The sequence below is a fragment of the Colletes latitarsis genome, chromosome 8 (genome assembly GCF_051014445.1).
Source record: "Colletes latitarsis isolate SP2378_abdomen chromosome 8, iyColLati1, whole genome shotgun sequence".
NCBI classification, from domain to species: domain Eukaryota; kingdom Metazoa; phylum Arthropoda; class Insecta; order Hymenoptera; family Colletidae; genus Colletes; species Colletes latitarsis.
The window spans coordinates 16,613,551-16,636,679 of NC_135141.1; the positions used below are offsets into that span (position 1 = coordinate 16,613,551).

Sequence of the window (23,129 nt, forward strand, 5' to 3'; positions counted from 1 at the left end):
TGGGGCTTATCTACTGAAACGTCCAAAATTGAATTTAATTTGGAGATACTTTTACCATGCATATTCGGCTATACGTAAGATACGAAGATATGACAATTACAAATAACTCGACCCAATGCAAACTTGACAAGTAACCCAATAGAATTGACAGCGTTGATTCTGGAGATGTAAAAGAAACAATAGAGATAGAGAATATGATGAGTTTAAGAAATCGAATAGATCGAACAACTGGTCGCGCTAGCGTCGCTTCCGGTGACCTTTAGAGCGCTCAGGATGACCGTTACGCGTGTCGTAACGTAACGTAGTGTACCGTAAGGTAACGTTACGAGTGTCGCGTTCCATAGGCGACTCGATATAAAAGGGGGAATCCTCCATCGGAGAAAACATCTTTGCCTCTCGTTGCGAAGACAGCGTACCGCTATGCGACAATTTATTCCGGCAAAAAACGACGCGATTCGACAAGCTATTCCAACGACGCCGCGACGATGGCATTTTACGACGCCTCCGCGGATTATTCGAAGACAGTGATAACTCCAGTGTCAATAACTGGGACACCCTTTTGCATATTTTGCAAAACAATTTGTCATTTTTTATTTAAATTGTATTCTCATCTTATTATACTCATTTATACACTTTATTATATTATACTCATTATAGATTTGAGTATGGAAAATTCTGATATATTTATACATTAATTTCTCGAATGAAATGAAAATTTTATTGTTAAAAGTTTTGAAAATCTAGTCAAAGGTCGAAACGTAGGCGTATCGTTTTAAATATATTTAAAATTTACAAATTTGCTTCACTTATTCCATTACACATAAGAGCAAAGACAAATAAAATAATAGTTGTTTTGTTATATTTATATTCTTGTTTGATAAACGACGTATCCATGTACCCGTATAACGAAAGTTGTAATTAGATCTATTATAAACAGTTGCGTAAGAACATTTTACCAGTAAATTATATAGAGCATAAAATTCCTGAATACAACAGTTTATTTGCTTTCAACAGAAAAGAAATTTTTAGACTTTATAAATCAATTTATATTCTGTTAGTAAATTGGTCGTTGGAAATTCCCTGGCAGAACTGTCATGACACGTATAACACAATCTTAACTTTCTTTTTTTTCACTTGCATTTCTTATCGCCCAAAGAAATAACGAATTTCGATAAGAAAAAATGTAGGCTTTATATGATTAATATTTCAAACAAAATATATTTCTTTCGCGTTGTTCTAGTTCTGACGATAACTACACTCGTATCTATTTCAGGTTAAAATGAAAAACAATAAACTGCGAGAAACATTCAATAATTTAAATATATTATAGTATTTGATACGGATAATTGCATGAAAATATGTTATCTTGAAAAATGATTGAATACTTTACTATTATTTTAAGAATTGCTCAAAATCGAGGCTCTCAGGCCCCTTTTAAATGATTTTTAATACCAGATAAAGTTGAAGAAGACACTTTTGATCAACTTTTGGGGTCCCTGTTTTACTGTGAGTCGGTGTTCCGTTGTTTTCGGATGGAACGAAGCGCCCAGAATTTCCCAACGCGCCTGAGAACTCGCCTATTCGTTGTGACACGAGCGAGGAAAGCAATAACGAAACTTGTGTAACACGAACGGCACGATTCTCCGTAGAACCGGCATCCTCCGCCTTTTCCCCGTCGCTTTTACAATGAACGATCGCGAGCCGTCTGCGAACTGGAGCGCGATACGGCGCTTAATTAACGCGAAAATATGCCGCGGCCCGAGAGCGATCGGTCCGAGTGATCTACATTTTTTAACGGAAATCGAGACGGTTCATAGAAAATTACGCGCCATCGATATGTTCGAGTTTCGTGAAATTTCTAGAAAGAGCACAATATCAAACGGATCATTGAACTTTCAATGTCCCCGTGTAATTAATCTCGACGTCCTTAATCTCTTCGTCTCTAACGGGAAAGCACGACCTATGAAATGTTAATTTTACAATACCGTTGGAATGTTTTGACTCAAAAATAGCAGAAAATTATTTCTGTTTTCTGTACAGTACAATCGATGAGCAAAATTCTTAAGGGTTAAGACCACTGTGAAAACCTGAAATAAAGCGTTTTTGCGATTTTTTTTTTTTGAGGAATGGAAAAATAAGAGGATAATAATATTTAAGAATGTTATTAACCATGTCGTTAAGCGTTACAAAAAAAATATTTATTCAAAACTAGTGCAAAATGATGCTGAAGCCATTCTCGCGAAAAGGAATTTTTTTTTTAATACTTAATGACATGGTTAATAACATTCTTGAATATTATTATCCTCTTTTCCATCCATCCAAAAAAAAAACACTATTTCAGGTTTTTACAGTGGTCTTACCTCTTAACTGATTCAATAAAAATTTTAATTATAAAATAAACGTTACGATTAATTTGCTTGTATCGGTTACTTATTTTACACGAATATAATTTTGCTGAACTCTGTTAATGGACAAGTACATGAAAGACCCGATAGAAGCAGGAAGGAAAGGTGCAGACCAGAAAAGTAAACGAAGTTACGAACGTCCTTCAACATCTTCAATAAGAATGAAAGTTTTTGATGACCATTTACCTACATTGCCTGGAATGTAATCACGTCGAAAAAATAATAGAAAGTCAGCTGATAAATGTTCTTTACGTGCAAACAATGCAAAGTTCCGCTGTATTTCGAACGTTTCGGTCCTTAATTAAATGTCAGAAAAACTTATTTTTTATCAATTTCTAATTTGCTTTCCGTATTAATTTCTCTTATATTTCTTTGCGAATGTTTTCTCAGATAAAATACTATTGAGTTACAATATCCCAGGACTTTTCGGAACACCCAATTTTTATATAGCTCTGTAATTAACACTATCGATTGTAACGACCAAAATAAGCAATGTAAACATAAAAAATCATACAGTCCAAAGTTGGATTCACAGAGTTAATCGAATGGAATGTAACCAGAAAGACATACCAAAAAATTTCTAACACGTAACCAAAATCAATTTTACCCAAGGTCGCTTTCACCAAATTCCTTTTCGCCAAAGAACGTCGTCGAGTACCATGATTAAACCTTGAAGGTCGTTAAAATACGTTCGGTTAATACATGGTGTTACTGCATGAATTCCGTCCGTCGATTAATCCTTGTACATCAGTGGTGCACAACCTTCCATGCTGGGAGATCGAATAAAATAAAATAACATTCTTTCGAAGCTATCTTTCGGATAAAGTTGGAAATTAAATAATATAGATTCATTATTATAGATTGACCATATCATGTACCAATAAATGGTTCGGTATAGTTCATGTAAAATTGGGTCGATCGATCAGAAAGTCAGAAAAATTTGTTACAATTTTTACAAACCTAAACTATGAATAATCCATGGAGTTTATTAAAAAAAATATATACATGTATGTACGTACAAAGGTTTATTAAAACATCGTGCCTTCTATTGGCTTCTTAAGACGGAAAACGCACGCAGACCGACTTTGAATATTAAATACAAGCTATTTAATATTTGACCTCGATAAAGTCACAAGTTGCATAATGGTATTTAGATTTTCATTTTCTATCCGGCCCTTGGTTTTGTTTTTATTTATACTCACGATTGAAAAATTTATCTGTGCATTTTGGGTGTCTTATTTTCGTAAAATGTTATTTGATCAAAATTAAGAACGAAGCAAATCAAATTAAGTGAAATTACCGATGATATGATGCTTTTAAATATGTTAGAAAGGACGATATTTTCAGTAAGTTTTTTAAGATATTTGAGACCTAACTCAGACCTAAGTGATAACTGTTTTAACCGATTAAGTTTGAATTGCATTTGGGCTAAGATGTTTCTAAATATCTCGAAAACTAAAGCCGATCGCTTATTACTAGAAAAGAAAAGAGTTGTTCAAAATAGTGTTCTTTATAATATACTTAAAAATGAACAAAATCCATGATCGACAACTTCACCATCAAGTTGCAGTAACAAATACCCTCTTATTTTTTGTATACATTTTTCAGTTTATCACGAACTTTATTTTCAAGGTGGATTTTGTACACTACTAATGTGTCTAAGAAATCTTTGGTGCAACTATTAAATAGTGCAACAAGTTTAACTAAAATTCTGAATATGTAATTCCAATCCAAATGGGTATATAACAAATACTTGTCTTGCAAATTCAGTTCTATAGAACGCGTGGAAATCTAATATCCAAAACAGTAGTTGTTCGGGTATCTACAACGTCGAAAGAGTCTCTTTTGAAGAAGACACGTATGTACCGGGTACCTCTGCACAATCATGCAGTCGGTTTTAGCGATTGATAGAAACGACGCGCGCAGCAGTGACGACACAAAGTCACACCCGGTATTACGTGATCATGCATTTATATAACACCCACATTATCCTTGCATTATATGGTTAGCAGTGGTGACAGCACAGAGAAAGTTCCTATCCGTTCCCATATGCTCGAGCGCCTGTATGGTCTACGCTCGACGCCTGAACTACGTGTTTCGATTATGCTCGACGCAGTTTGGTATCGTGCTTCGACGATACCTTTACGCGAATTTCCTTCGAGCTCTAGCCAATACTATCTACCTTAACTATAAAAATAATCCGCGAAAAACCACTAGAAAAATGACGTTCGTGTCTGTTTGTTACAGCAGCGCCAACATGCGGGAGAAAAGGTGGCTTCTGCTCGCTCTGTACGGTAAGTGAATCGAACTCTTCTTCTCCTCCATACCGAAACATATTCGACTTGCAAATTCAGTGAACGCCGACGGTGGAAAGAGGTCAATTTCCAACGTCGAACTACTCGTTTAAATTCTCGATCGAGTTTCTACGCGAGCAAAACTCCTCGACGTATCCTTTTGTATTTTTGGACTTTCCATATCCGGAGAGGAATGCCGAAGAACAGCGGTCGACCTTCCAATCTGAGAGTTTTGCATCGGTGCGTTCAAGGTTCGTTCACACCGACATTCCGCGAAACCCTCTTCGGGCAACGCGGTTATTCCCCGAATAGAATTTGATAGGACGTCAGTCAACACGAAGGATCGTACGTTTCGTATTCGTGACGCGAACCAAGGTACGCGTGACGCGCGAAACAGCTTTACCAGAAAGATTCCACGGGGGAAAAGATGAACCTGTGGCGCATAACAAGTCTGACTCCTTTGTTCTATCGCGACGCGCGACGGAAACCGACGGGCTCCGAAATCCTCGATCGAAATGTCGGGATCGATGTATCAGGCTACCGGGGAATCCTCTATTTTTCCGTCACGTAGCGACAGTAATTCTGTCTGACTACTTTTAGTTTTTTCTGTTATTTTTTAACATGTCGAATTAGTCAACTACGTACGTACTTTTGAGTTTGAGTAATGGCGACAAATTAAAAAGTGGTGTTAAATGTGTGGAAAAATAGCAAGTATCGATCACTTAATAGTGGCTACTGGTGTTCAATACTTTAAACTTATACTTGTAAAATTGCAAATAATGATACTTTAATTAATCCATTCGCTGGCAAACCTTTTCAAAGTGTTATTAGAAATTACGAATGGGTCATTTTGACTGCTTTGGTAGTTCTAGTGTTAATAAAAGATAATAAAAAATATTTTTATATAGTTCAAGGGTCTCTCTTCATGTTTCTGAAAGTCTAGTACAATAGAACTTGTAATTCTTTAGGAAAAAAATTAAAAAGGGAACTTTAATTTTGACGCCTGTTACACGAGAATTCTCCCTTAACAATTCAATTTAATTTAGAACTTATTAAATTCTTGCCTGTGACAATTATTATTCTATATTTATGCTTGCCTTTTATTTCGTACAACGAGTTACTAAGAATAATTTTGCACGTAAATCTCTAAACTTTTTTCATCTGATACTACCTCGTTAACAGGTGCAGGAGTGAATAGTGTTTGAAATACTTCTGTTTCTGCGACAACCGGTTGACCGGTTACAACAGAACCAAATAAGAGAGAGTCTATTTGGAAAGTATCTTCGAGAATGAAATTATTTAAAAAAGGAATGAAATGGCACGTGATTCGATAGGACTCGAGTCCGATACAACTTTGTGCAACTCGGAACAAGAAAAATTGATACTCGAGCCCAGCAGATAGTAAAGGCACACGCAATCGCAGTGTCCAGTGGAAGGTCTCAAACCGGCCGCGTGACGGTACATTAACATTTAACGCGGTTCCTGACATTTTCACCCGTTCGACGAGTGTTATTCGTTCCTCGCGAGCAGAGACAGTCGAGGCCTTCGAAAACTTGTTTGAAAGCTACCAAACGACGCAGCAATGGTCTGCGCGGGACTCGCCACCTCGGGACCACAAAAATTTCCACCCGTGTTCGCCGCGAGCCGTGCTCGACGCATTCCCGAACGATCCTGACCTTCGCGATCACGATCCACGACTCGAAGTACCGTGTCCGATCGAGGCTGACGCACGCCCGTTATCGTCACGAAGGGAAACCAATGTCGTCACGCCCTTCTTAATGAAAATGTCAGGACGTTCCCATTCGTGTGGGAATCGGACAATCGCGGATCGGAGCGATCTGTTTGCGCCACCGGCAGCCCGATTTCGTCACGAAATTGTGTTTCGCCGTTACGTTTGCGAGCCGGGGCGAGGCGTGCCCACGCGAGCGTTTCCCACAAACGGAATGCGAACTCGTTCCCATAATTCATTTTTATGCAACGTCGTCGGTGCTCGTTATCGATCCCTGCTTGGAAAACCAAGATCCCGTTACGAAGGTGTACCTGCAACCGTTGCTGGCGAACTACGTGTGTTTTTCAGCGTCGAGGACGCCCACTCGCGAACCAGGTCCGTAAAGAGCTACTTACAACGAAGACCGTTAAAAATGAGTGAATTTTTTAAGTCGACTGGAACCTAGAATTCTTCCTGAGTAGCATTCTAAATGTGTAAAGAATCTCAAACAAACGGTCATTTATCCGAAAACTAATGGGAAAGTCGAAAGAAGCATCGTTAAACAGTTAAACACATGAAAATGACCGTAGTTAAAACTAGATAAAAAGGAGCCATTCACAATGAAGATTGTTAAAAATGAGCGAATTTTAAGAATCACCTGGAATGAAGTATTCTTTCACAGCATGATTCTAAACGTTGCAAAGAATTTGAAACTGACAATCATTTATCCGAAAACTGATGGGAAAGTTGGAAGAAACATCGTTAAATGCAAGAAAATGACCGTAGTTAAAACTAGATAAAAAGGAGCCATTCACAATGAAGATTGTTAAAAATGAGCGAATTTTAAGAATCACCTGGAATGAAGTATTCTTTCACAGCATGATTCTAAACGTTGGAAAGAATTTGAAACTGACAATCATTTATCCGAAAACTGATGGGAAAGTTGGAAGAAGCATCGTTAAATGCAAGAAAATGACCGTAGTTAAAACTAGTTTAAAAAGAGGCACTCGCAATAAAGATTGTTAAAAACGAATGAATCTTTAAAGTCGTCTGGAACGGTGAATTCTTCCACAGCATGATTCAAAATGTTGCAAAGAATCTCAAATAATTTCAAGAATTCAAATAATAATTATATTTGACTTGATCCAAATATTTGCACCTATATCTATAACAACAAGTAGCGCGGAAGAAAGATTTCCTACCTTTAAGAAACTGAAAATACTATAAATATAAAATATGGGCTTACATTAGCCAATATCTACAAAGACATAAAAATCAACTCGAACGACGTAATAAATCTGTTCTATAAAATAAAGATTGGCCGTAAGGATAGAACTAATTTCTTAATACTTGACTATTAATTTATTTCCTTAATTCCTAGAGATGGGATTCCAGAATCAAAATCTAGAATGTTATTACAACTTTTAAATCTGCCAATATTACTATATATAGTTTTTCAATGTTTATACATTACAATGAAATTATTACCATATTATGAAAAATATTAAATAATTAGAATTAAATCTAATTTTTTAAATCCAAGTTTTACTTGCCTCGTTAAAAGTAAATTTATTTTGAGTATTTATATATCGAATAAATAGAGTATCGCGAATATGGAAAATAAAATTATTGATTTGTATGATGTTATGGTAAACAGTTTAAACACCCTGCAGTTCAATGCTCCATAGAAAGCTCGAGAAACGGGGAAAGTATTTGGTTTTTCACCCAATGACAGGTTATCCTATCTTGTTCAAACTGTTCTTACTAATCCGTTGGCCTTGAACCGGTTCGTTCTAATTAGGCGAACCTCGCGAGCAAAAACTCTATGGTAATTAGCGTTCATTAAGGGCATCAAGGGGTAAGTCTCACTATATCGCATAGCTACTTTATCGTTCCATTCGTCACGATTCTTCGCTTTGCATTCGTTCCGCCCCATTGTTTCGAGATTTACGAGAAATAGTGATTCGTAACGAAACAACATCTACCAGATAAGCGTGAGAAAATAAATATGAGAGTGAAAGACTAAGGCAAATAGGTTTCATTGGCAATTCTAAGACAAAGGAAGGTTACACCACAGAGACTCTCCTGTACAGGGCGAGGCACCTAACTCGACCATTTTAAATTTCTCATGAACTGTTTGTTATATGAAACAAATATTTCATTCAAACGTACAGTATACTCAATAGCTTCTTTTGTTATTTTGCTTTTATATCGAGATACAAAGATCACCTTGAGTTTTCTTTTTTAACGAAGTGCGTAACATTTGTTCCAGCATTTCGAAAGACTTCGTTTTACAATGAATTTGTTTATAATTGCAGCACGTTGCAACATTAATTTTGTTCCGGGAAACGTTTTGTAACGTCAACTAAGTTGCTTTCCCGGAAGAAGTAAAAAGTAAAAGTCTTCATTGTCTATTCATGGTACCGTATATTTTTATGTTTCCAATGCATTTATAATGATTACTACACTGCATCGTGCACGTAGCAATTAAAATAAAACAAACTGATTAAATCTTTTTACGTTGAATAAAAAAAATTTTAAGTGAGATATTTTTTAAATGATTTGTAATGTAAATTGAAACAATTTTTAAAATATTTCTAGCATTCTTGATAAAAAAATGACACACGTTATCAATGTATTGTTCGACTCGAAAAGAAGCTAATTGTAATGTCGGCGAAATGTCGAAATATTTTTCCAAAGATCACGACCTACACCTCGAAACCTCGATCGGTATTTACAGTCTAAAAAGATAGTTATGAAATATCATTGTTTTTCTAATCAATTACAGTACATACAAGAAAGAATAACACTGCGATTCATGTCGGTTCCATTAATTGGAGTCATCAGTAACGCTTATCTAGCAGATTCTATCTTACAAAGCAAACCTTGTTAGACACAACGTTACTAATAGATTAATCAACCTGTTCAAACTAATTTTGTGCTGATAAAGAATCGAGTAATTGGGGATTGTTCAAACGATTAATAACGTCACGTCTAAGCCAGGATTCACGAAATAAATCTTATTGATGGATTCAAGTAATAAATACAAGTAGTATTTATTATAAAAAAACAGGTTTTTTTTTAATATATGGAGGGTTTTCTAGACGATCCTGCAAATATTTCACAAACTGTACATTAATTTTATTTGTATCCAACTGTACTTTCAACTATTTAATAATTGCATTTAAAACATGGAGGACATCCATATCTCTGGAAATTAATCTTCGCTATTTAATGTACAGTGACTAATTACGACTAAAATGCTGAATAATAATGTTTATTAAACAACATTTTTTAAACAAACATGTTACATGTATACTCCAAAGTCTGTAGAACAGCAATATCAAACAAACAAAAGAAAAATAAATATCAAGAACAATGAACAAAATGAGAAAAAAGAACGCGTAATAAGTATTCGTATAATTCTGTTGCCACTATCAAGTGTACAAGTAATTTAAACATTTGTAATAAAAGCAACAAATAATTGTAAAATTCATATCTATAATTAGTATTTAGTAAGGTTTCCCTTTGATTTTATTATCGCGGCTAGTCTTCTAGGTATTGAGTTAACTAAATTAGATGTGATTTTATTAGTAATATTATTCTATTCATTAATTAAAGCATTTTTTAAGTCTGTTTTAGATGAAATTGTATGTTTTCGAATTGCTTGATCCAGATAATCCCACAAATGCTCAATAAGGTTAATATCTGGTGATTACGGGGTTGTTTACTTGATATTGTTGTTCTATAAACTTTCAAGAATACATATAACATGTTTGTTTAAAAAATATTGTTTAATAAAGATTATTATTCAGCATTTTAGTCGTAAATGATCACTGTACGAATACTTCTTACATCCACTGTAAGTATGTTTTGTTTACATCCTCCTTTGTAAAAAATGTCCATATAACTGGACCTGAATAAAAGTTCAGTAAATCGTGCATCGATGAAAATTTCGTTCCAAATAAATTGTACTGCAGATTAAAATTGAAGGCGGACAAGTTAGGTTTTCCACTTACGCGTGTGGCGCGTGGAACGGCAACAAATGTCCGCAACAGAGGCGTCGATCGTTTGCTACCGCGCCCGAGTAGAATAGAATTGTTTAGCATATCGTTCGCGGACCCTGCGGGAACGATAAATCAACAAAACCCGGTGAAAGAACACGATAAATAGATAGCCTTGATCCGCTTGAAAACAATTACCCAACCGAACGAACGCGTTCACCTGCGCCGCGAAAATTGCAACACTTACGCCGTGCAAGTCCTAGTCTCTTCTCTCGCGTACTGGTTTCGCAACCCAAGACGCTTCTTCGTGATTTTCGCAATCCACGGATGCGTGGCGGTCTTTGATTGTTTTTTCTCGCGGTTGTCCCGTTCCAGTATTCAAACGAATCCACTGGTCTCGGTGCATTTAACCCTTTGTTACCCACCGACCAATCCGGAAGGTTTGCTTCGAACAAAGGGGTGACATATGTCTATACACTTTTTATATTCCTATTCTCTGCTAACCGCACTCCAATCTTCTCTTCTGCAGTAACCTTTCTACTGGTAATTTTAGTTGGATAATCTTCTTTTGCTTATATCATCAGACTGATAAGCATCGAATGATGCGAATCTTTTATAGACGTTGACTAGCATTACAGGAAAACCAACGTAAAAGAATAAAAATATATTGCAACACAGAATGACAGCATAATTTATCCGCTAATCTTCGAATAAATTAGTACCCGAAGAAGAGGATGATTTTGATGTGTTGTAGACTGTGTTGGATTGCTTTGAAACGAGCCCACGCTTTGATTTTACACTAGATAAAACTTTACTAGCAGTTGTAACAATGCTTGGCGCAAAGGTGTATCTTGGATGAGCTCTCTTAAGTGAGAGGTGAGTGAGTTCTGTACGCGTGTGTTGTACACTTATTGATTCAACTGAGTCTGTGATTAGAGGTTTGTATTTTATATGATGGCGAAATGAAAGATTTCTGATCGGTGTGTATTCTTATAGGTATTATACTTGCATTATTTATCATTTTTGGGAAAACGTCGGTCGGTCATGATAACTATTAATGTTTATGGTAGTAATTTGCACGTAATGTACAGCTGTCCAGAAAGTCCTCGATTTATGATGGCGATTCTTTATGCAAATTCATATTTTTATAAATAGAATTAATGAAATGGGAGCTTTGTAGAGGGTTGTCTCAACTCCTATTAAGTGCATTCTGTAGTTATTTGAGAATTAAAATTTTCCATAAATGCACAAACATCCGTAGTCTAGTCACTATTGACGAGTCCAATCTGAACATGTAAACAGAATCACCAATGTGGAAACTTTGCACACTCTTAATATATCTAGGACTCATCGAACGTGTAGCAATGGTTATAAGCTTCTTTATCGATAACATAGAACCGCGAAGGATTAATCGATGACAAAAGAGTTCTCCGATGACCGGTTTCTGACGTTTCCTTCGAATTCCAGGAATCGTTTTGGCCAATGCAGTTTCGGCTGCGGTCAAGGCTACCAGACCGAAATTCAAGATCGCGACAACCTCGACTACCACGTCGACAACCACCACCGAGGAGAGCCACGTCCACGAAAACGAGAACGAGGATGCAGAGGTAAATCGACTTTCTAACGACCCGGCGCGATTGCGTTCTAAATTTTTCGTTTAACCACTTCATCGAATCGGGACGGTGCACGGACGAGTTTACGGCGCAACAGCTTGCAACGATCGCGGTAGCATCATCTCCATCGCGTTGCATTTACGAGTACCGGAATAGAACAGGGAGATCGTTTATCGTCTATGATGCAAATCGTGGCAACGATGGTACAGTCACGACACCACCACGCGTCTATTTCTATTCTCCAGCCGCGTCTTCGTGCATTTAACGAGCACGCGAAACCGGGACAAAGATGCAGCGATTCTATCTCGAGTAACGATCGGTTAGACGTCTTCTATTCTTATTGTTTTCTGGCTAATCGTAATTTTATCGCAATCCTCTCGTCGATATTTTTTAATCATAATAACGTCAATGTTGAATTAATCGACGCATGGTTAGGCTACCATCGCGTGCAACAGGTTCACCTTCACATACAAACGACACTGACATCATCGAACGACTATAGAGAGCTCATCACGCTGAGACCAGGATGCGTTAAACGACTATCGTGTCTCTCGGTGCGGGTCGCGCGGACCAACGTGACGCGATTCGTTAACGAAAGGATGCTTTTCGCGATTTGTTTCAGTCGACCGCGACTACGGTTGCCACCGAGACGAACGGGACGACCGGACACACCCTGACGGGAATCCCCCAGATCGACTACATCTGGGACCCGAATTTGCCCCGCGAATTGAACGGCTACAATCTCAGCGACTATCCGTTCTACAACAGCATACCGGAGGACATCGACTTCAAATGTGACGGCTTGCACGATGGGTTCTACGCGAGCGTGCCTCACAAATGTCAGGTGAGAAGACGCTTTGCAATTACCGCGACGTGGCATTAATAACTCCAAGTATTATCAGCGAGCTTTCTTTCGATCGCGTCATCGTCCAAAGACTCGCCGCGGTACATTCGAAGATATTCGGATTGCACAAGAGGACAACGCTAAAAATAATAAGCGAGAAAGTTGTCGAGGAAATGTGACAAATAGTAATACGGAGAACTTTTTTTTTTAAATATGTGGAGAAGATCAATTTTTTCACCTGGAAAAACAGGAATAAATGCAAAAATATGTTTAACAGATCAAATACATAAAAAAAGTTCATATAAACTTATATCCGAAAATGCTTTATCGAAAAGATGTAAGCTTTTAAAGATATTTGTAATTTATTCTGACAGTTATAAGAAATGTTCGATCGGGAATGCATTCAAAATACATTCACTATGATTTCTAATACGGATCTAATACTTGAAAGAGTTCGACTATCACTAATTGACGAATGAAAGTCTGGATTCTCGCAGAGGAAGCAATTTTCGAACATTTCTTATAAGTGCCATAATAAATCATAAATATCTTTGAAAACTTATATTTTCAATAAAGCATTTTCGTACAGAACTTTCGTTGCAAGGGTTGAAAACAGTTGTACTATCAGATTTAGAAGAAAAACCGAATTAATATCACATTGATATGAAAATAAGTTCTATGACAAATTGTGAGTGTGCTAGTTTTTAAATGTTCAAAAACAAAGTTTCGTTTTCGTGGACAATTTGAGGAGTTTGATCTGGCAACCAACGCGTTAAGATGATCCACCCAAAATCAGCTTGTGACCCACCAGTGTGGGTCCTTCCTTTTTTTTTATTGAAACATTTTTTCATAATGGAATGAATCATTGCACAAAAGTACGAATTATTTATACATTAAAAATATAAGATTAAATGTTTGTGGTATTAAAGAAAAAGCAGAGATTATTATTTCTAAACGTTTTATGTTTCCTATTTTACTTTATTCAAATATGACATGATTACTGTGAAACATTCTATCTCCCTATTAGATTTGGACAATGGAGATTCTATTATATATTAGTAATAAATTCCACTCGTGCCTTAATAACGGACGACAATAGAATATATGTCTATCTAGAGACGCGACCAATCCTTTCACTCGTCATCTTTTCAGCTCTGCACAATAGTACGTTTCCTTTAACACTTTGACTGCCATATATGGGTGAAAGGTCTTTTAACTATTAAGGTCTTGTAACTTTTAACTATGGAACTAAAACAATTAATTCTCAAGTTGAAATGTTAAATAAATTTCAATAGGATTCATGAATTTTAGCAAGGTTACAAAAATAAGTACTAACAATAAGACAAAATTTTAAGTTATGTAGTTTATAATTGTTAAACTCAAAGTTTTGGCCTCATAAAAAATTTTACGGTTTCAGTCTGACAGTCAACGTGTTAATAGAAAATAGAATTCTTCAATTTTACATACGGATAAAATTCGATTGTAGGTTTTATAAATGTTTTCAAGATCTACGGTTCTTTTATTTTTTTAGATGGAAACAAGCAAAATACTATTAATTTACATTTAACGATGTTTTGAACGTTCTAACGGAATACTCGTCGGTTTAGTTTTTACGTCCATCGGATTTTATTATTCAGGACAGCATTCTTAATTAAGACGAAATTTATTCTGCCCCATTCTCGAAGACCTTGTCTGGAAAAACAAAAATCTGACGCGTCTGCGAAAGCGTGTGCTACGTAAAAGATCGTACAACGAAGGACAGGCAATGTCTGTGCGGTAAAAGCACCTGTTACTACTGGGCTAGACACGTTTTGCACGGTGATCACCAACGAACCTTTTTAGACTCGATCTAATAAGGTCCAGTTTCTCGAGGATAAATCGGTCTATAACGCCGCATTCTCGAGGAATCTCTGCACGCCCCATATAAATCCCTGCCCACTGACACGTATTGGCGTAATAAATGAGGAACGTTCGAACGTCACGAAGAGAAAAAAAGAACATAAAGTACAGGGTGTTTCCTAACGCGCGACTGGTACCGCAAAGATAGATTCAGGGTCTTCCAAGAAAAGAAAATCGTCTAATCATTAGGATCGAATTGTGAGAATATCGAAATACTGGTACACGTTCCCACATTTTCTTAAACGAATTAGACTTTTTTTCTTTTTAAATTTTACTTCAAAATAGTAGGAATTTTAGAGAAATTATAAACCCATATTATCCTAACCATCCTCAATAATAATTCCGAATTCGTAAATCTTATGTGATAAATACGTTGCACAAATAAAATGTGAGAAACACACTTTATGCAAAATGAATAATACATTCTTAAAATCATTTAATAAAGAAACAAATGGCAGTCCGAGTCCCAATTTTTTACCTATTTTCTATAAAAGTATTACATCTGTATCAACATTTACAATTTAATTATTATGGATTCTCGAATATTTGTGCTATGGAGAAAGGTGTTATATTTAAGTAGATTCAGATCCAGAAATGGTATAGGTCAGACACGTATTACGGTAATCCCTTCCTAACGTTCACTCGATTCTGTGACGCAAATACTATCGAGGAAGGACATGTAAAATCTAGAATTTTTTCATTTCATTTTCTGCATTTCCTATACTTAACAGTTTCTTTCAGAAACTAATATTCATATTTGTTTCTAAATATAATCTATATTAAAGAATTGAAACCCGACTTCGGACTTTTTACTAAATCTCGTTCCTCGCACAATGTTTAGCATTTGCTCTCTATTATTTTCTTTGTCTTCTAATGTACTTTTTGGGGATTTTAAGCGTGTATTGTGACATTTCATGTTCCTATTACAGTACCTTAATGTTACCAGAAGTTTTCTTTCAAAGTTTTTTCACCCCGTTTGTCTACACAATTTGGGGTGGTAAACTACATAAACGTAGATAAAACGCAACACTATTCGAGGAAAACGAGAACATTTTAAAAAGCCAGAATTTCAGTATACATACTGTATTCATAACAGAAAACGAGACATACGTAAATGTAAAATATCACCTCACGTACATCTAAAACACTTGTAATAAAAAAGTTAAGCAAACAGTACCATAATTTCTTTCATAATAAAAATAATATGCACTCGTATAACATGTCCTAACTTGTCTTCGTTAGTGTGTACGATGTTTGAAAAAAACTACGTGCGTTTAAGATTTGATTGAAATACGACAGTATATCGTGGCCAACGATCTGATAAATAGACTTGTCGACACGCGAGTGTTCGTATTTTGAAATTAATTAACGAGCCCATAATCTTCATTAACAGTATTTCCACGCGTTAAGAAATACTCTGTATATCCTGGAAACTCGTTCACGGTATCGCGTACATGAAGAAACTCGGGACGGATCGCGACCACCGCAAGAGTAAAAGTGGGTATCGTGACCGCTCTAGTGAAAAGGAAAGTCAGTGTCATCCGAACGAACGCCGAAGAAAGATTTTCTGACAAGGTGTGTCGTCCATTCGCGTAATGAACGGACGTCGACGAGCCGTGACGGCGGTTCGCTCCAGCAAAGGAACAGACCCCGACGATCGCGATCGCGATCGAAGCAGACGAGCGCCCGACAGCCATTCCGATTTCTACGACAACGCCGCGCGAATACGGAAAATCGTGGAACGAAAACGAGTCCTCGAACAAGATACGGATGCAAAAAATGCCAACGCTCTACGGCGATCGTTTCTCCGTGACTTCGAACTTAACGAGTACACGGGAACACTCGTATTCCGAGTAAACACATGTTTCCCGTTTCGATTCTCAATCGAGTATGTAGGCTCCCATTGTATTCGTGGAGCCGTTTTATTTAGTAAATAGAAGGTTCGATACTATTCACAACACTTGAATTTATTTACAATATTTACATAGGTGGTAACAGTTTAATTTCAATGTCCTTGGTTCGATTCTAATTTGTAACGAGTCTTGTGGTGTTCTTACTTGTTCTCACATGTAAGTCGTATGCCCCGCAATTTTATACACATTCCAAAATAGGTGGAGATTTGGAATCGCCAATTAAACCCCTGCCCATCCCTCGTGGGTCTGAGACATTCGAAATCCCACCCACTAAGGATGGTGCAGGGGTAGGTGTCCGCGATCCCAAGGGGCAGGTATGGTCCCTTTACGGCGTTATGGTACGGCAATTTACATTGTACCAAAAGGTTGCCAAAGTGCTCATTAAGTAATTTAACTAATAAGGTGTACGCTAAATTGATATAATATTCACTAACTGAGGTCCGTTAATAAATGTTGGGAATTCTCAACAGAGTATGAAATGTTCCGCCACCCTGGGAAAAATTTCAATGGGAGATTCTAGAGTCCAAAATAAGACGAAAATCAAGAATAGCAATTTCTTGATTGAGGCTTCGTTAAAAAGTTATTAATAAAATTGTTCTTAAAAATTATTAATAAAATTTCTCCACCTATACAAATTATTTTCTCGAAAGTGCATAGGATTTCGAGGGTATGTGTATTCACCAAAAAAGATTGCAATTGACCCCTGCAACTGAGAATAATTTTTTCAGGACGATTTGAAATGTTTCTTTTTCGTCGAGAAATTTAGGCACCTAATTGTTTAATTTCGCGGAAAAATTTTCCGGTCGGTATGGAAATTTAAACGTTAATAAATTTTTAACAAAACCTCAATCAAGAAATTGCTATTCTTGATTTTTGTGTTATTTTGACCTTTAGAATCTCTCATTAAAATTTTTCCCAGAAGTGACCGAACATCCTGTGTATTCCCCTAAGTACCATACAACTTTTATCTGAAACATTTCTTTGTACAACAATAATTTACGAGTTATTTGAAGTCGTCATGTTGCGAGACTTATCCTACATAAGAGTGATAGGATTTATTACTATGGAAATAAAAAAATTTTGTTGTTTACAATGGTCTAAAATCAAAACTTTAGTTTTGTAAAATATTATACGATTTTGATCTGACGAACATGTTAAGGTTTGTGTGTAAATTTATGCAGCAATTACATTTTAGATATTTTATGTCTTGATTATATTCTTCCGTCAAGCGTGACAGACTGTATGGTTCGGAAAAATATTTTTATGCTTCTATTTATCTATATTGAAATCTTTGTTTACTAGAGCTAAAAGACACGTAATCTGCTTTATCGCTAATATTTCTACTAATTAGACAGGAGCAATTAAACAGAATTTCATCTATGTATATTCTACAAAAATAGTGTTAGAGAGAAATCTCAAACACGTAAGATAATAAGGTGTCAAGAATAAGAATATTTATAAAATTGTGGGAAGAGCTATGGCGAAAAACTAAGAAAATTTAAATATTCGCAGATGATATCGGTGGGAATGGACGCTAATTAAAACCAACAGAGGAAAATTACAACGTGTGAAATGGATTTTATTAATCCATGTGATTTATTATAACCACATGAAATAATGTTATAAGCATGTAATGATGAAATAAGCATGACAAACTGGAAAGGACACTTTTTCAACCGCGATACACTGCACACCTGCAGAACTAGGAGGAATGTAAACAGAACAGACAACAGACAACAGTACTTGAACAAAAAGCTGTTCAACAGTATTGATGTTTAATTCAATTAAGAGGCTGAAATAAGAGTTTTTTTACGGCTATTAAAATACCACGTCTTTAACGCTTTGTCTGTCACATCGTCCATATACGGATGCCAGGATTTTCCATTATGGAACTAGAAAAATTAATTCTCAAGTTGAGATGTTGAAGGAAATAAATTTCGATAAGATTTATGAATTTTAGCAAGGTTACAAAAATAATCACCGAAACAAATTTTAGATTATGTATTTTCCAATGGTCTAAAATCAAAATTTTAGTCTTGCAAAATATTGTCCTATTTCGATTTGGCAATTAATATGTTAAGGGAATTGCTAGTTGCATTGTTTCTGATAAAATGATATATGCATGGAATACTAATTCGACAAAAATATTACCACACAGCCACGTTTTAGCTAAAATTGCCACATATCTGGAAGCGAATGTCCAAAATAAATCAGTTAATTTAGATTTTAAACCCCAGAATATTCTAAAAGTATATCAACCATTTTGGTCGCGCTAGAAATTAATTTTGGCCCATTGTGGGATGGTTCTTTTGCGCTGAAGAAACACAAACACTGACGGTGATGACTCTGTGTCTTGTATCTGGAGTAAAAATTCGATCTTAAGGGGTTCTTCTACTCTATTTCTTTATAAAGAAACTATGCAATTATATTAACATTTGTAACTCTTTTAATAATACTTACAAAACTTTTACAACGAGAAATAGTTAATATTAGTGGTAGCACAGAGCGTAAACGAGTGCTACTAGACTCCTTTTGATGAACGTTACTAAAGTCGAGGAACGACCGGAAGATGCAATGTCTCGACTCTTCGGAAGGAGAGGTCGAGGAAATCTCGAGGTTGAAGAGTCTGTCGCGGTTCGATACACTTCCCAGCCCTGACCGTTTCAAGATTCACGCGCGTCGATCTTGGGATTGTGAAAGCGATTGCAAAGTACCCCTTTCCGACGTTTCTTATCGATCGTTTTGCCCGGGCTACCAAGAGAACGGGCCATTGTCATGCAAATGTTTGCAGATTCGCTTCCCCCGAGCGGGCCCGGCGGAGCAAACCGGATATGAGGCAGGAAAGCACACGCAAAAATTCTGCGCGAGACGTTCGCGATTCAGAGGACTATCGGTCGATCTAACCATCGCATCGGTCTAATCGTCAGAACCGTTTCTTTTATTACCAATTAAATTTCTCTCGACGTACGTCCACGAGTCAATGGACACTTAACGAATGTGAAATAAAAACGAATTAATACAGTGAAGCAATGTATACTATAAAACGAAACTAACATTCATTTCTTAAAATTCATTCGTTACATTATAAAGTAAATGTAACTTAACCAAAATGTTAACAAATAATTAAAAATTTTCGCTTTACGAGTGTATCAACTTCGTTTGAAAACGATCGTTCGAAGTAATTATTTTTTACCATTTTTGTCATTAATTTTATTCCGACCTTCCCGTAATATTTTCTACCAGGCCTTATTTAATTTTGAACACGTTCACCTTCGAAACTTGTTTCCTTACTTATCGCATATTTATTCTGTTTTTTATGGGCGTTGTGAAATTTATAGTAAAGTAGTAGCTCGAAACGAATAAATGTAACAAAGGAAAATAATATGATTATTTTAAAAAATTGTATCTGTACCTTTCGAGCAAAATGTCCGGTGATTTATGAACGGTACGTCTGACATTTAAGGGGTTACGCCATTCTGTGGTCAGCCCCTTCAATCGACACACAATGGGCCAGAATTCAGAATTTACCAGTTTCAGAAACAATTTCTTCCGCTCGATCCTTTAATCTATTTCGAAAAAATTGAAAAATCCTTTTCACTTTTAACAAAAGCTTCGTATACGTTACTATGTTATCTTTTGAAGCGTGTAGAAGTCGAGCATAGAGAGTGATCCACGAGGGCGACTCGCATGGAAATGCTTGGAGACGACAGCTCCGGAGTAATTTTCAGGCGAGTACGCGTTTTTGTCATGCAAATACGCAACAAGTCAGTTCCTGCAATCTAGAGCAGGGGACGTCGACTTTCCAATAAAATTACCAAAGCACAGAGAAACTCTGCGGCGTCGAGGTGTAATAAACGCGCGGGCAAAAAGGTACCAACGACGGAAAATCAAGGTACGAGGAAAACGCTAACGATTTACCGGCGAAGGGAAGAAACGAACTACGTACCGTTTGGAAAAGTTATGACGGACCAACTAGCCATGTGCTGGCGATTCGGAGAAACGAGACAGAACGTTGGACGAGCGAGGACGTGCTCTGAATGATTCTAGATGATTCCTCTAGATAATCCGTGGCGATACGTACCAGACAATCGCGGATACCCTTACAGAGACAACTTGCTCGTACGCGATACAGTTGTGTGGCTCGAAGCAATTACTATCGCGCACGTACTCCCGGTGTGAAAGCTACGGTAGCGTCCAACGTCTGTCTTCGGTGAAAAGTGTGCTAACACTGTCGTCGAAACTGCCCCATTCTTTCCCCAATATGGAAAATAGAGGAAACGCTTTAGCCTCGAATTCGGAAGCGTGCCTAATTCCTGAAAATTGCGAAACTTTCCGATTTATTCGCTTTCATCACCGCTCTGCGCTCTGCGCTCAGAACAATAGCTTCGTATTCTCGTATTATATTTAATTCTCTTTGTTTCTTCGATGTAACGAATCAAGCACTACTTAAGTAAACTAAAATTTCATAAAAATATGTTTCATAGACAAATTTGTTAATTTTTTTATGTAAAATAAGAATCTGTAAAAATACATAGATTATCGATTCTGCAAATAAAAAGTGATTATTGTTAAACTTTCATCGTGGCGTTACAGTTAAATCAAAATCATCACACTTCATCTATTCGAGAAGGACTAACGATCTCTTTTCTTTTTCAAGGTGTATCATCATTGCCTCTTCGGCACAAGGTACGACTTCCTCTGCGCGAATTTCACGGCGTTCGATCAAAAGACCTTCATTTGTCACTTCGTCTCCGAAGTCGACTGCGCCAACTCGAAGAAGTATTGGCACAGAAACGATGCTCTCTACAAAGCAGCGACGACTTCGACGACGTCTACCTCGACGACCACGACGACGACGACGACAACGCCAGCGCCGGTGGTAGCCGGCGCAGGACGATCGAGGGACAGAGATTCACCGAGAAGAAGAAGGCCGTTCAGAAGACGACCGGCGTACGACTACTACGACGAGGAGTATTACGACGATGATTACACTCGTCCGCGCGGCTACAGCAGGGACGATTACGACTACGACGACAGAAAGTACAGAAGGGACAGGGATCGTGACTTCAGAGATCGAGATCGCGATTTCCGAGACAGAGACGCCCCGAGAGACGCCCCAAGGTCTAGGGACGGGGTTGCCAGAGACGACAGAGATCGAGATACCAGCGTTAGAGACAGATTTCCGAGCAGAAACAATAGAAGAGATCCTAGCAGAACGAGAGACCCTGTAGAAGAAGACGCGAGACTCAGGCCAAGAGATCCTGACCCAGGTTCAAGGTCTGCTTCCAGGGAAGTCGACGACGCGGAGCTGGACGATCGACGAGGCGAATCTAGAGTCAGAGATACGGACGATCGTCGGTACTCTGACAAAAGGTATTTTGCTATTAACAAATTTTCAAATATACAAGAAAAAAAAATTATCAGGTTGTTGCAAACGAAGTGGCCTTTTTCACGATTCAAATTTCCCGCCTTTTTAACTCGATTTCTAGTTTATCGACGGTGTCGCATTCATTTTATTTAAAAAGTACATGTTTCGCGCGTAAATAAATATGCGTAATTTTGTTTATGTCAACATTTGCATTTATCATGGAAAAGGAGAAAATTTGAACAATTTATCTGTAAGAGTTAAAACTAAAACATTAATTATTAGATCTCTCTAAAAATATTTTTCGCAAAAATCAGAGGAGATATAGTAGACTAGTCGAGAGTTCTAGAGTTAACGATGGACATTTTAAACTCGTATTACGAACAAGTTTAATCGATTTCATGGGAGATTCCTTTGCAGATACAGAGACGAGTACGACGACAAGGAGTCTGTATCCGCATCTGCGATCACGGACGCGAATGGGGATGGTCTGGTGAAGCCTGCAGCGCCTATAGCTTCGGTTTATTCGAGACCAAGAGCCCCTCCGAAGATTCGAAGACCGGTTCCGCTCTCCGAACAAGACAAATACGCTTACAAAGCGACCGCCGTTCAGTCTACGGGTAATCGGTTGAAATTTTCAGAGCGTTCGAACGGTTTATGCTAAGGCATTAACTGCAACGAAAATCGTTTATTGCAGAAGATCCTCGAAGGAGACCAACGGACGTCGCGGAAGACGATTACTACGAAGACGATCTGGAGGATTTTCGACCAGTTCGTAGACCTATGAGAAGAAGACCGTCTTACAGAGATAGAGATTTCTACGACACCAGAGACAGGGATAGGGACAGGGACAGGGACAGGGACAGAGATCGACCCTTCAGGTAGGGTAACGTACGTACACAACACCGATACAATTATATTCGTCTGTCGTAACCCATTAATCAGAACACATCGCTCCGATATCGTACCGACCGATGTCGTTGTCCACATGTAACACACAGTAACAAACATTTCTCATAATCACATGGAACACGGAAAACTACTGTGACACAGAACTTGTGAGAAATATTTTGTTTACTTGCGA

The 23,129-nt window shown here is 37.3% G+C and overlaps 1 protein-coding gene across 3 annotated transcripts in view; it reads left to right on the forward strand.

The window, feature by feature from the left end:
- LOC143344364 (uncharacterized) overlaps positions 1-23,129 on the forward strand; it is a 44,425-nt gene that overhangs the window by 18,825 nt on the left and 2,471 nt on the right. Inside the window, exons 2-7 of one of the 3 annotated variants that reach the window (XM_076770360.1) lie at positions 4,653-4,699; positions 11,879-12,018; positions 12,647-12,868; positions 21,338-22,053; positions 22,466-22,665; positions 22,743-22,926. In XM_076770360.1, coding sequence (XP_076626475.1) covers positions 4,663-4,699; positions 11,879-12,018; positions 12,647-12,868; positions 21,338-22,053; positions 22,466-22,665; positions 22,743-22,926 — 1,499 coding nt within the window. In that variant the 5' untranslated portion in view covers positions 4,653-4,662. The remainder of the gene's footprint in view (positions 1-4,652; positions 4,700-11,878; positions 12,019-12,646; positions 12,869-21,337; positions 22,054-22,465; positions 22,666-22,742; positions 22,927-23,129) is intronic. The other 2 variants (XM_076770362.1, XM_076770361.1) reach the window with 2 other exon arrangements.